We start from the raw sequence: 15105 nt of genomic DNA, 5'->3' as shown, positions 1-15105 counted from the left end.
TTTCTTTTTTCTTTATTTATTTTTTAAAATTTACATCCAAGTTAGTTAGCATATAGTGCAACAATGATTTCAGGAGTAGATTCCTTAATGCCCCTTACTCATTTAGCCCCTCCCCCCTCCCACACCCCCTCCAGCAACCCTCTGTTTGTTCTGTATTTAAGAGTATCCTAGGCATTTTCTAAGGACCTATTTTAGAGGTCAGCATAACAATAATGTCATCTTACTCTTACACAACACAGTTGGCTCCTATGTAACCACTAATTTCAGAACCTTTTTATGTCTGACGTTGGGTAATATTGCCTTCTAAATGATTCCCATAAATTCTATTTCCACTGTCCTGGAGAGAAATTATTCAAGGAAGGTCAAAGGTAAGGACAGAGCCTTCATATCCCTGGATTCACCATCTGGGAACCTGAAAGTGTTGGAGAAATATAAGAATTAAAACCCAAAGAACATGCCAATTCCTAAATACGGAATTAGCTCAGTTTATTACTGGACAAAGAAAGGATCCAGGATGCCTGGGTGCAGCCTGTAATTGGCTACAAAGATGCCAATGTTCAGCTCTATTTATAAGGAATTAAAATCACAGCTGACACCCATCACCCTTTAGGAAGCAGTCAGCAGTTACTGAATTTGCACTGGTATTTTGTATTAGTCATGCCTCTTTCTTTTCTGATGTGTTGACACTGGGGCCTTGCTGATCCTGGAGAAACTCGGCAATTTCTAGAGATAGCGAACAATGCATCTGGGAGCATATCTTTCCTATGAACATCAGCCAGTCCAAGGCCCATTCGCCCAATCACCTCCTTTATCTAGATACAAATTGTGTAACTTCTATAAATTTTATGTAACTATTTATAAATGTCCATATACTTTATATGTATAAAGTATTTATAAGTACACTTTTAATTTATATTCATGTGTTTATATTTAATATTAATAAAATTTAATCACTCAGCAGATATTCCAAACCTCGCAACCCGTCGTCCTGATATTCATCCCTCTTGCTCAACCAACAAACCCCAACAGTTAAAATCAGAAAGAGACAAGACCCCTTAACTCACACACTAAAATCCACTATGCTTATTTCTTATCGCACTTTCTGGAGACGTTGGTGAAGGTGTTGTGCAATGACCGGAACATTCCAACTGCCAGACCAGAAAAGCCCTGCTAGCACCCACCGTCTAGACCGCAACCCACATGGCCCCTTTACCGAGATCCCAGGCTGAACGCAGCCCCAGCCCCACCCCCACCGCCACAGCCTGATCACGTGCTCTCTGCCTGCTGTGCAGCAAACCAAGCCCCCAACCACGCCTTATAAAAATCTAGGTGTCCCTCTTGCGGACACAGAGGTCGGTTGTTAAGGCTTCAGCCAGCCACTTGCCCCCGCAGCCAGCACCCAAAATAAGTCCCTTCTCTTCCAAATCCTCCTCTCTTGAATTACTGGGGGCAGGAGGGGGAGGTGGGGGGGGGTTGGAAAGGGGAGGAAGGGGGCGGGGGAGGGCTGGGGAGGAAGAGCTGAAGGGAGTGGGGGAGGGCGGGGGGTGGTGCTATTGGCGTGGACAGTGCCAGGGCCCACCTATCTGTTTCCTGGATTATAGACTATGATTGATCATTTGGTAACAGAACCTGTCCTTTTTGATGGCAATGCAGCTATATATATATATATATATTTTTTTTTTTTAAGGTTTTATTTTTTAAGTAATCTCTGCACCCAAGATGGGGCTTGAACTCACGACCCTGAGATCAAGAGCTGCATGCTCTTCTGACTGAGCCAGGCAGGCTCCCCAATGCAGCAGCATTTAAAAATAACGACAGGGGTTGGGGCGCCTGGGTGGCTTAGTCGGTTAAGCGTCCGACTTTCGCTTAGGTCATGATCTCGCGGTTCTTGGGTTCGAGCCCGGCGTCGGACTCTGTGCTGACTGCCAGCTCAGAGCCTGGAGCCTGTTTCAGTCTGTGACTCCCTCTCTCTCTGACCCTCCTCTGCTCACGCTGTCTCTCTCTCTCTCTCTCTCTCTCCTAGAAATAAATAAAACATAAAAAAAATATTAAAAAAAATAACGACAGGGGCGCCTGGGTGGCTCAGCCAGTTAAGCATCCGACTTCGGCTCAGGTCATGATCACATGGTTCATGGCTTCGAGTCCTGCATCAGGCTCTGTGCTGACAGCTCAGAGCCTGGAGACTGCTTCAGATTCTGTGTCTCCCTCTCTCTCTGACCCTCCCCTGCTCACACTGTCTCTCTCAGAAATAAATAAAAAATATTTAAAAAAATAAAATAACGACAAACTTCAAAAAAGGATACAACTAGAAATTAGATGGATGAAACTATGTTTGGAATCAGCAGAAAGGCAGGTCTGGGGTGAAGGTTAAGAGTTTAGTTTGGACATACTGAGCCCAAGATCCCCACCAGACGGGCATTTGGAGACGTCACTGGCAGCTTTTACAATCGGGAGGCCTCCGCTCTGCCCCAAACCACAGATGCATGGAGACGTCAGGAATCCTTTTTTTTTTTTTAATGTTTTATTTATTTCTAGGAGAGAGAGAGAGAGAGACAGCATGAGCAGGGAAGGGTCAGAGAGAGAGGGAGTCACAGACTGAAACAGGCTCCAGGCTCTGAGCTGGCAGTCAGCACAGAGCCCGACGCGGGGCTCGAACCCACGAGCCGCGAGATCATGACCTAAGTGAAAGTCGGACGCTTAACCGACTAAGCCACCCAGGCGCCCCATGGAATCCTATTCCTCCACACTGTCAGGTCTTAAATTTTGTTTCATTTCCTGATAACTTCGATCTACTTACTTTCTGGTCGTTTGTTTTATGCAGTTTATATTTTAACGAACTCCTTCCACTTTCCCATCATTTTAGATTTCATACTTATTTTAATTAGCAATTAAAAAAAACTTTGGTTTTGAAAACTACCGGCTGTAGAGGGAGACCTCTCTCCCACATGGTAGAACTCTCACGCACCTGTTCTCTGGTGAGCTTAGTGAAATCATATATGGACGTCCATTAACAGTCTCTGGAGGGGCAGCTGTGTGGCTCAGTTGGTTAACTGTCCAACTTTGGCTCAGGTGATTATCTCATAGTTCATGGGTTTGAGCCACATGTCAGGCTCTGTGCTGACAGCTCAGAGCCTGGAACCTGCTTCAGAGTCTGTCTTGCTCTCTCTCTCTCTGCCCTTTCCCTGTTTATGTGTTCTCTCTCTGTCTAAAAAAAAAAAAAAAAAAAAAAAAAAACCTCTGGAAATGGTCCTGGGGGCATTCAGCAAATGAAGAAACTTACACTTGAGAGTCAAGTAGAGTCTGGTAAGACAGGTGAGATTCCTGGTTATTTGAACCAGGACCCACTGCTTCCTTCCCCATTCTCAGCTCTGTGAGACGGGAACTCCATTCCACGCTGCTGCCACTGACACCATAGGATTCCTTCTGCCCCCAGCTCCCCACCTTCCCAGGCCACCTTCCTGGAAAGAGGGGGACATCAGGATTGCTTCATCCTGCCCCCAGCTACCTGCTGCTGAAGCTAAGATCTGGGAGACTGTGGCCAAGAGTTGGGGGCTCCCTTCCTCCATCCAGGCCTCACTGGTGGGACACAGGTACAACTTTGGGCACAGCACCTCTCAGAATATTGGGGCCTGGATCACCATCGTTTCAACCACTAAATTGGTGGATCCATATCAGAAGATGCAAGCCATGAGAGGTGCCTGGGTGGCTTAGTCGGTTAAGCGTCCGTCTTTGGCTCAGGTCATGATTTCATGGTTTGTGAGTTCGAGCCCCATGTCCAGCTCTGTGCTCACAGCTCAGCGCCTGGAGCCTGCTTCAGATTCTGTGTCTCGCACTCTCTCTACCCCTCCCCAACTCACGCTCTGTCTTCTCTTTCAAAAATAAAGAATAAAAAATTTTTGTAAAAAAGGTGATGTGAGCCATGAAGACGTGAAGCTACTGCAGACTGAGCAACTCTGAGAGTGGGGACATCTCCCCACTCCAGACCCAAGGCTGGTGGGGAGACTTGCCCCAGGTGGAGAAGCAGGTTATGAAGCAGGAAACTCCTAATCTCCCAGAGGAACTGACTTCAGTTTACTACAGGGGAAGGACAAGTTCAAGCCTAAGAGCTTGAACAGCGAAGGCTGCGGTGGAAGGAGACTGGGGGGAGATTCATAAAATCTTCCAAGATATAAGCTAAATTGCAGCCCTGCTTGTTTTCTGGGAAAGACAGCTGGGAGGAGCCCTACTTAGGTCAGAACAAATCTCTAAAGCTGATCTCAGAACTAGTCCTTCAAAAGAGACCAGATTTGATTGGATTCCTTTGTAGAGGGATTTACGCACAGGGAATTGTGGACAACAGTAGGGTGGCCAGCAAGCAGTTAGTGGAGAGGAACGGCCGCTTGTGGTGCAGTTTAAAAGTCCAGAGGAGAGGGGCGCCCGGGTGGCTTAGTCGGTTAAGGGTCCGACTTTCGCTTAGGTCATGATCTCACGGTTCATGGGTTCGAGCCCCGCGTCGGGCTCTGTGCTGACTGCCAGCTCGGAGCCTGGAGCTGTTTCAGTCTGTGACTCCCTCTCTCTCTGACCCTCCCCTGCTCACGCTGTCTCTCTCTCTCTCCTAGAAATAAATAAAACATTAAAAAAAAAAAAGTCCAGAGGAGAAAAGTGCAGAAAAGTGCATTTATACACTTATATAGTTAGCTTTACTTGTCTTTGTTCTATCTCCCTCCCATTTTCTTCCTTTATTCCTTCTTTCCTTCTTTCCTGTCTTCCTTCCTCCCTCCCTTCCTCTTTCCTTCTTTCTTTCTTTCTTTCTTTCTTGCTTTCTTTCTTGCTTTCTTTCTTGCTTTCTTTCTTGCTTTCTTTCTTGCTTTCTTTCTCTGTGGATTCACATTACTATCTGAGGTCAGTTGCTTTCAGCATGAAGAACTTCCTTCAATGTTTCTTGTAAGATCCTCTGCTAGCAACGAATTCTCCCAGTTTCTATCTTAGAGTATCTCTCACTTTCCTTTTTGAAAGATGGCTTTGCTGGATATATGACTCTCTTTATCTCTTTCCTCGACTTGGTGGTCTTTCCCATGAGGCATGTGCAGGTTCATAGAATCAAAAGAAAAAGTAATCATTACTGAGGAATCATTCCTCCTGGAATTCTTGGAGGAGACAGAGGATTAGTAGCTTCTCTTTGGGCTGAACTTGATCTTCCCGGCTGAGTCCTCGCTTGCTGTCATCTCCAACTCCCACCTCTACACTCCCTTGGGCTTCATCTTCTCCAACTCCTCCTTTATTTGCCATCACAAGATGGCATCTCCACCGTGGTCCCCAGAATACCAGACAATAACCAGAGGGCACAAAGCAATCACTTTGGCAAGCTGCCTCATCTGCTGGGTTCTAGCTGGAATGAACAACTCTCTCCTTGACCACAACTTATTTGTAGCCATGGGTCTTCCCTGCCTTTATGACCTATGAACTTACAGCTCTGGGCCCAGTCAGTTCTATATCTTGGTTCATTACTCTTGTGCACTCCCTGATTCATCCCTTGGTTTTGGTTAAACACACGAAAACCTTTCTCATGTCTTCAGTTACCTGGCCAAGGTCATTAAGACCACCAGTACCTTCAATCGTCACTGAGTTCTCTTGTGCCTGGGCGTTCTGTGAGTGCCCTCAGAGAGTACTGATTAGAGAAGGGAATTACTCTAGAATAGGTAGAATAAGTGGGGGCGATTTCCTGGTTATTCTTCCAACATCACAGCTTCATTATTTCGCTCAAAAGAGATTCTCTGAAAATTAGAAATGTTATTTTTGTGTGTGTTTGTGTGTATCCATGCTTTTAAAAAGGGAGGGGGATTCTCACATCCCCTTCTTTTAGAAGAGGACAAATAAAGACTTCTGGGTTATCAGACACTACTGTTTGCCTTTAGACTCTTTGGAAAGTTCAGTTATCTACCACAGTGCTTCCCACCTTCCTGGGATGGAGGGCGGGACGAATGTTATTTCCTGGCATAATTTCAGTCTCAAGGGTTCTAGCTCCCATGGCTATTAATTTTCTCTCTCTGACAAAAGGAGATAAAAAGAAGCTTTCTGATGCAACATGGTCCCCCAGAGCCTCGATCCTCAGACAATTTTGTCAGTCACCCCATAGACCACGGCAAGATTCATTAACCAAAGGTGCTGAATTCCGGGGAGATTTTAGCAAGAAAGCATCCCAGAATAAGAAGAATTGAAAAGTGTGTGGGGTCCTAGGCGGGGAATCTCTCAGACCCTGGCAAGCAGAGGTGAGAGCCTGGAACTCCACTACTTATGAAGCTTTCTGGAGAGTGAACATGATTAGAAAAGAGATATTGAGGGCAAGAAAGAGCTTCAGAAGTTGATAGTTTTATATTAATTTTTATGATGGTGCAGAATTTGAGTATATGCAGACATTTACAGGGACAGAGAGATTGTATATGCCTCTTAATCTTCCTCGGCTCACAGGTGAGCATCTTACCATCTGTTTTATCTCAATCCATCAGCACTGCCATGAGCCTGAGCATGCCAGATTTGGGAAGGGGAGGTGGGGTGTATATTTTAACACACAAACTTCCATAGAAGATGCCCTCTGTCTGATGGGGGAGGGCTCAGCCATACTTCCTCAAAGGTGGGAGATGGTATGAAGGATTTACTGGCAACAGGGAGTTCACTAACTCTAGTGCCTCTTCTCTCATCTTTCATCTCAGCAAAGGGCATCCGATCTGAAATGCAAACAGTAATGAGGAAAAGGTAGAAAGGAAGGAGTTTAAAAGTCAACTCAAAAAATTGGTTGGAGAGGTGCCTGGCTGGCTCAATAGGTAGAGCATGCAACTCTTGATCTCGAGGTCATGAGTTCAAGCCCCAAACTGAGTGTAGAGCTTACCTTAAAAAAGAAAGGAAGAAAGAAAACAACTGGCTGGAGTTGGAAAGACCTTTCATCCTAAGATGGGAGGGAGTTGGCTGACTTAGAACAAGGAGACAACACACCCAAAGCCACAACTGTTCTCTGTCCTGTGCTCCCTACTGCCTGGCTGGGGAAGGAGGTTTAGTGGAAGGAAGTATCCTGTCCTGAAGGAAGAATACGTGCAAAGCCCAAGGCAAACAAACCATCATAGAAAGGATCACAGCCCTGTTGAAGAAGCTGCTTACAGGAGCTTCCAAAAGCCCGCGATGGGGGAATGTGCTGCTCTGTGGATGCATCATTAGCAAAGAGACCACCTAACCATTCTGGAAGGGAAAGTGCAGTTAAGGAAACAGTGTTGAGAGTGAGGGAAGGGGGCTTTTAATGGGTATGACATCGGGGAGATAATCATATAGTCTTCAGAGATAGAGGATTCAAGGTACCAGGGCAAGTAGTACTGAGTTCGCATCATGCTCCAGACCACTTGACACTTCTTGGAGGTAAACCAGAGTTGATCTTCATGGTTTCTCAAGGTGGAGAATAGGGGACTGTTGACCAATCCACTGAAAGGACCTCCATGCCAAAGCCAGGTGAGTGAGTGGGGAAGCCCCAGGGTAAGGGTATTCAAGATCATGGATCTACAGCTGGTGAAGTGGCTCCTGCCCCAGGCCAGGCAGGTAGATAATTGTCCAACAGAAGAGACAAACATATCATGACTAGAGCAGGAATGCCAAGGGTTTACTTAGAGAAGCAGGACTTGAGTGGTCCATTATTTTTTGTTAGAAAGTAGGATGTGAAGAAAAAACATAGGAACCCTGGAATCACACCAGCTGTTGTTTAAAAATTAATTCTACCACTTGTTTGCTGGGTGATCTTGGATTGGTGTATGAGTGTGCTGGGGCCACTGTAACAAAGAACCACAAACTAGGCCATTTAAAACAACAGACATTTGTTCTCCCACAGTTCTGGAGGCCAGATGTTCCAACTCAAGGTATTGATGGGATTGATTCCTTCTGGAGGTTCTGAGGGAGAATCTGTCCCATGCTCTTTTCTAGATTCTGGCAGCTCTGGCAATCCTTGGTGTTCCTTGTCTTTTATCTGGGGCAGTCCAATCTCTGCATCCATTTTCACACGGCCACCTTCCCTGTGTCCTCTCCAAAGGATACCCTAAATCCGGGATGATTTAGTCTCAAGATCCTTAATAATTATATCTGCAAAGACCCCTTTTCTAAATAGGGACATATTCTGAGGTTCCATGGGGACGTTATTCAACCCAATATACTCAGCTATTGCACCTCTTTGAATCTCTGCTTCTTCATGTATACAAGGCAGATGATAATACCTACCAGCAAAATAACTAAAAAAAAAAAAAAAAACCCAGCCTGTAACATATCCAAAATTATCAGGCCCAAAATGTCAATAGTGCCAATGTTGAGAAATCCTCACATGAAACCCATCAGTCTTTCTCTGACCTTGGCAGAGTGCCTGGTACATAGTAAATGCTTAATAGGAATCAGTTTACTTTTCTTCCCTTTGTTGGATGGGTTGAGGGGGAGATATGGGTGAAATGAGAAGAACTAAGTACACTGTCTACTTGGAAATCCTTTGGCAAGGTCCAGAGGGACTGGTTGGGTATGAATTTGCCCCCAAGGAATAATGATTAAAGAACAAACTCCTCTCTATACAGAGTCATGGAAACATTAAAATTCTCCAGGGATTTCAGTTGGGACTAGTCTTATTAATATTTCCTTTAAAATGTATCTGGAAATTCAACTTCACAGATTAATCTCTAGGCATGCATGGGACATGAAGCTCATCTCTGCTGGAAGACCAAGACAATGGACTCAAGAGATCTCCCAGAGGCTCAGCTCCAAGTCAGAGAAGAGTTGATGGATATCAGTTGAAGGGTTTCTCAACCTTGGCACTCTTGAAATTTGGGTCCAGACAGTTCTTTGTGGTAGGGGTCATCCTGTGCATTATAGGATATTCAGTAGCGTCTCTAACCTCTACCCACTAGATCCATTAGCACTCTTTGTCATGACAATCAAAAATATCTCCAGACATTACCAATGTCCCCTGGACAGGAAAGAGGGCCAAATTACCTCTGGTTGAGAATCACTGAGTTAGGGTAAGAACTGGGAAATTGTCATTTCAAGAGATCATGACTAAGAATAAACTCGATTGGTTTTTGCCATGCAACTGGATAAGAATTATAATGTTGAGTAACATCAACAAAAGAGCTAATATTTATTGAATAGTATTACTATATCCCAGACACTGAGCTAAGCACCAGGCATACATTATCCGAATATAGCTGAACTTTTTTAATGTTTACATTTCCTTTACAATATAAATAATAGTTGTGAACTTAAATCAAGAAATTACCGTATGGTTGTCATTGTGCTAAGCTCTTTAATTCACTCTCATTTAACACTCATAGCTACTCCTATGAAGAAGGTATTATTTATCTCCATAAGCATATGGGGAAACTGACTCCTAGAAAGGTTAAATAACTTGTCTAAAGCTAGGACACAGCTGAGTTGGCATTCAAATCTTGCTCTAGCCCAGAGTGTATTCTTTTAACTACATGCCAAACAATCCAAACACACTATATTCCTTCTCCAGACTCATCCTCTCCTATTATCTTTGGCAAGGTCTCCTTACTTGATATCTAATCTTTTTGGAATACAACCTCTGCTTTGGCTCTAGGGCATCTGGGATAAGCATATTCCAATATTGCACTGGGACTGACTTGTACTCCCCAGCTTGGGGGTAGAGAGTTTAACTGAAAGTACTGGTGGACAGTGCTTGCCTGGAGGGTAAAGGCAAGACTTTGCTTATCTCCTGACTAAAGCAGATATAATGAATCAGTGATTTTTTTCTTACTGAGACTGAGTGTGCTCATCATCCTTCTTGAGACTCCAAAGCAACCACTACCAAACAATTCTACTTGGCATGTAAGAAAAAACTACTACCTACTAAGACTCCTTCCTGTTAGGGGCGCCTGGGTGGCTTAGTCGGTTAAGCGTCCGACTTTCGCTCAGGTCATGATCTCGCGGTTCGTGGGTTCGAGCCCCGCGTTGGGCTCTGTGCTGACAGCTCAGAGCCTGGAGCCTATTTCAGAGTCTGTGTCTCCCTCTCTCTCTGACCCTCCCCTGCTCACGCTGTCTCTCTCTCTCTCCTAGAAAAAAAACACACATTAAAAAAAAAAAAAGAAGACTCCTTCCTGTTCTTCCTCAGATAGGTGAAGCCTCCTGGAGGATGGGGAAATCAAATCAGTCAGTGACCTCAGACTTCACTCTCATGGGGCTCTTCAGCCGCTCAGGGCCACATCTGGTCCTATTCTCCCTTGTGGTTGTCATATTCACGATAGGCCTTCTGGGCAATGCCATCCTGCTCTTCCTGATTCGCACAGACGCCAGGCTCCACACGCCCATGTACTTCCTGCTCAGTCAACTCTCCCTATTGGATGTTGGCTTTCCACTGGTCACTATCCCCAAGATGGCAGCCAACTTCCTGCAGGGAGAGGGTTCCATCACCTTTGGGGGGTGTGCAGCTCAGATGTTCTTCCTGATGCTGATGGGTGTCTCTGAGGGTGTCCTGCTCTCCCTCATGTCTTATGACCGCTATGTTGCCGTGTGCCACCCCCTGCATTATCCTGTACTCATGAGACGTCAGGTCTGCCTGCTCATGATGGGCACCTCCTGGTTGTCAGGTGTGCTTGTGGCCTCCATCCAGACCTCCATCACCCTGCACTTCCCCTACTGTGCCTCACACACTGTGGATCACTTCTTCTGTGAGCTACCCGCTCTGCTCAAGCTCTCTTGTGCAGACACCTCTGCTTATGAGCTGTCGCTGTCCATCTCAGGAGTGCTGATCTTGCTGCTGCCCTTGTCACTCATTGCCACCTCCTACAGCCATGTGTTGAGGGCCGTTCTCTGCATGCACTCAGCAGAGGCCCGACACAAGGCCTTCACCACCTGCTCCTCTCACATCACTGTGGTGGGGCTCTTTTATGGGGCAGCCATGTTCATGTACATGGTTCCAGGCTCCTACCACGCCCCACAGCAGGACAATGTGGTCTCCCTCTTCTATAGCCTTGTCATCCCCACACTCAACCCCCTCATCTATAGCCTGCGAAACCGAGAGGTCCGAATGGCTTTGGCCAAGGTCCTTGGCAGAACTGGCTTTAGGTCAAAGAGATGACCTCATGGAGGCTTCTGGGTTGTTTCTGGGACCCTCCCTTACAACTGAGGCCTATCTTTCATTTGCAATTCATGTGGTGCAAGGTGTACTATATCCAACTCTCTTTCTCCTCCCAGACTTACTTTTTCTTGGGGATTTATAGAAAACAAAAACAGTGAACCTAATCGCTTAAATAAGAGGAGAAGTTGTTTGGTTGGGTTGTTTTTTTTTTTTTTTTTCAGTCTTAAATAGAAGGAAGGGGCGCCTGGGTGGCTTAGTCGGTTGAGCGTCTGACTTTCGCTCAGGTCATGATCTCGCGGTCCGTGGGTTCGAGCCCCGCGTCGGGCTCTGTGCTGACTGCCAGCTCAGAGCCTGGAGCTGGTTTCAGAGTCTCTCACTCCCTCTCTCTCTGGCCCTCCCCTGCTCATGCTGTCTCTCTCTCTCTCCTAGAAATAAATAAAACATTAAAAATTTAAAAAAAAATAGAAGGAAAATTTTACTAAAATAATGTTAATCTAACAGCTTGTGGATATTTTGGTCACTTGTTAGTGTCCTGGCTTACACCCTATTCTTATACATTTCTGCAGAATGAGTGATGGGTCTGGGATCCCATCTCTGAAATCCAAGTAAGAAAGGAGATGTAGGAGCTAGTGCTCTGCCAGTGATGTTTTGAAAGTCCCTGCCTGTGTTGGTTCTCAGCAGTATCTTTGTTTGAGTCATATTTTTAGATTTTACAGAAGTGGCAGACTGTCACTCAAGATGACCCTGGTTGGACAGTCCAAGAATGTGTTACTTTAACTATCTCAATTATTAGGAAGCAGAGTTGTAAGATGGTGAAGCCTACTCTTAACCTGAATATCAAGACTCTCTAAGATTGGATGCTGACATTAACTTTTGTTGTCATCGTCATTGGGTACAGACTTCAGATTACTCAATTAAAGATTTCCAGAGGAATGACACATCCCTATTCTTTGTTTTTGCAGAGATATGTACAATGTATCTTTGGATTAAGAATCAGAGCTGTTCTTATGCATACCAAGGCTGAGTTGACACATTATCCTAAGCATTTTGAATGAAGGGTGTCAATCTATGTGTGTGGAGGTATTGTGTGTGTCGAGGAAATGAGTTATTGAGTGAAGGCTTTTAAATATTTTAACTATGTCATCAAGTCCACATGTAAGCTCAAGTTTCATTTTCAGAACTTTCTTAGGCCAGTCACTATAGGTATCAGGGATGATACCTGTAGAATACTGTACTACTTGTAGTACACAATATTGCAATATAATATCACAACTTGACTACAGCATAGTATCAGGGTAGTACCGTATGGCATTAGAGATGACCTATACTGGAATTTATGTGAGTGATAAACTTTTATTTATAAAACCAACAGGGTTTCTATTGTCACAGCATATACCCTCAACAACCCTGTGAGTCCATACTATTATCTTATTCATAGATGAAGAAACTGAAACACGGGAGTTTAAGTAACATATCCAAGATCACCCAGCTAGGAAGTTGGAGAGCTAGGATTCTTTTTTTTTTTTTAAATTTACATCCAAGTTAGTTAGCATATAGTACAATAATAATTTCAGGAGTAGTTTCCAGTGATTCATCCCCTATGTATAACATCCAGTGCTCATCCCAAGTGTCTTGCTTCATGACCCATACCCATTTACCCCATGCCCCCACCCACAACCCTTCCAGCAACTCTCAGTTTGTTCTCTATCTTTAGGGAGCTGGGATTCTAACCAAGGCTGCCCAAGACTAGACTCCCGGCTCCTGAAGACTAGAAAGGAAATTTTAAAAATCAAGGCAAGAAAATATAGTATGATGGTGAGAATTCTCTGGTCTCCTACTGGCCCCAGTCATCCTTGAGCTGGTCATTCTGAGGTCATAGGTGAAATGAAGGTCAGGAGACATGAATGGAGCCCCTTATCATGGTTTTGCTGCCCTAAGGACTGGGCAGGTGAGTGGGGCAGGGAGGGCATGTTTTATGCAGTTTTTGAAGCTGGCAAGAACAAGCCAGCCAGGATCTTGAGTCTTTATTGCTGTTCTATTTGATTTCTACCCCTGCTCCTCCCAGAACTGCTAAAACTTCCCTGAAGTTACAAAAGACAGACTGGATGTGTATATATTTCTCCCCAAATCTGAGATACTTTTAAAGTATTCCATTGGAGAGGCACTTGGGTGGCTCAGTCAGTTAAGTGTCTGACTTCAGCTCAGGTCATGATCTCATGGTTCATGAGTTCAAGACCCATGTCAGGCTCTGTGCTGACAGCTCAGAGCCTGGAGCCTGCTTCCAATTCTGTGTCTCCCTGTCTTTCTCCTTGACACACACACACACACACACACACACTCTCTCTCTCTCTCTCTCTCTCTCTCAAAAATAACTAAACATTAAAAAATTAGGAAATATTCCATTATAGTTCATACAGCAAAGGGAATATAGAAAAGGGTAAGGTTTTGTGAGGCTGATTAGTTTTATTTCTTAGACTTTCATGAACGTTAGCATGAGAGGCTTTAAGCAAGTTCAGTGGGGAAAATGATGGCAGGCCTGGTTTGGGCTCTTCCTCCACCTTCACCTACACTGCTGACCTTGTCAGAAGAACTGGGTCTCTCACTCCCTCCCCATCTTGTCACACTCAACTGTTACGTCTAAAAGATGAGTTGCTTCATCATAAAGTACACACATTTTTGTTTTAACAGATATTGCCAAATTACCATGCAAAGAATATCACCCACACAGGAGAGTGGTTATTTCCCCAACTATGTCAGCAAACATTTTGAATTATTAAACTTTAAAATTCTGTCAGTTTCTTGGAGGAAAATTCTATGTCTTGGTTGGTGTACCTTCAATCTCCTTGATTTCTAGAGAGAGCGAGCATCTTTTCATATTTATTGGCCATTCAAGTTTCCTTGGCTATAAATTTCTTATAAAAGTATGGAAAGCAAATTATGAAAATACTATTCACAAGAAAGTTGGAGTGTCTATATCAATACCAGAGAAAAACAGACTTGAAAACAAAACTTCTCAAGGATAAAGAAGGACATTTCAGGGGCACATGTACCCCAATGTTTATAGCAGCACTATCAACAAGAGCCAATTTTTGGAAAGAGCCCAAATGTCCATTAACTGATGAATGGATAAAGAAGATGTGGTACACACACACACACACACACACACACACACACACGATGGAATACTACTCAGCAATGAAAAAGAATGAAATCTTGCCATTTATAACAACATGGATGGAACCGGAGGGCATTATGCTAAATGAAATAAGTCAGGCAGGGAAAGACAGATACCATATGATTTCATTCATATATGGAAGTTGAGAAACCTAACAGAAGACCATGGGGGAAGGGAAAGAAAAATATATATACAGTTACAAACAAAAAGGGAGGTAAACCATAGGAGACTTTTAAATACAGAAAACAAACCGAAGATGGAAGGGGGTGGGGGACGGGGAAAATGGGTGATGGGCATTGAGGAGGGCACTTGCTGGGATGTGCACTGGGTGTTTTATTTAAGTCATGAATCACGGGAATGTACCCCTGAAGCCAAGAGCACACCATATACACTGTATGTTAGCTAACTTGACAATAAAATATATATTTACAAAAAGGACACATCATAATGATAAAAGGGTCAATTCATCAAGAAGATATAAATATAGATGCTGTGGAGGAATTCATTCCTCATTCCCATTCACGGTGATACCCTCTTCCATGATGTGTAATCCAAACCAAGTGCTAGGGGACGCTAGTGTTTCAAAATCAAGTGGATCATTCCCAAGGCTTCCAGAGGCATATTTCACCTAACCTAAGGGTCTAACAAGGCCCTTATTTCTTTCCTCAAGCTTCAAAGCTGGGCACTGCCCACCGTCACTCTGCAGCATTCCAGGAACTTCCGAACATAACTGAGACCTAGGAATGAAAACAAAATAAGAAAAGAGAAAAGCAGGGCTTTGCTCCAAAGCACAAAGATAAAACCACAAAACTGAAATCAATAAATGTTTAAAGATATGACT

The 15105-nt window shown here is 44.3% G+C and overlaps 1 protein-coding gene across 1 annotated transcript; it reads left to right on the top strand.

Annotated features, from left to right (window-relative positions):
• The first annotated feature begins 10144 nt into the window (after positions 1 to 10144).
• On the top strand, positions 10145 to 11089 carry LOC120239165 (olfactory receptor 2Z1-like). The gene has a single exon (XM_039243288.1). It carries the CDS (start codon positions 10145 to 10147, stop codon positions 11087 to 11089), a length of 945 nt encoding a protein of 314 aa, XP_039099219.1.
• Positions 11090 to 15105: the final 4016 nt, after the last annotated feature.

Source organism: Hyaena hyaena, unplaced genomic scaffold, assembly GCF_003009895.1.
Source record: "Hyaena hyaena isolate Hyena2069 unplaced genomic scaffold, ASM300989v1 scaffold_227, whole genome shotgun sequence".
Lineage (NCBI taxonomy): Eukaryota > Metazoa > Chordata > Mammalia > Carnivora > Hyaenidae > Hyaena > Hyaena hyaena.
The sequence above is the reverse complement of the archived record's forward strand: the minus strand, read 5'-3'. Positions and strand labels throughout refer to the sequence as shown.

What these genes read in the sequence shown, in the direction of transcription:
- LOC120239165 (XM_039243288.1), top strand. Translation starts at nt 10,145, where the DNA reads ATGGGGAAATCAAATCAGTCAGTGACCTCAGACTTCACTCTCATGGGG.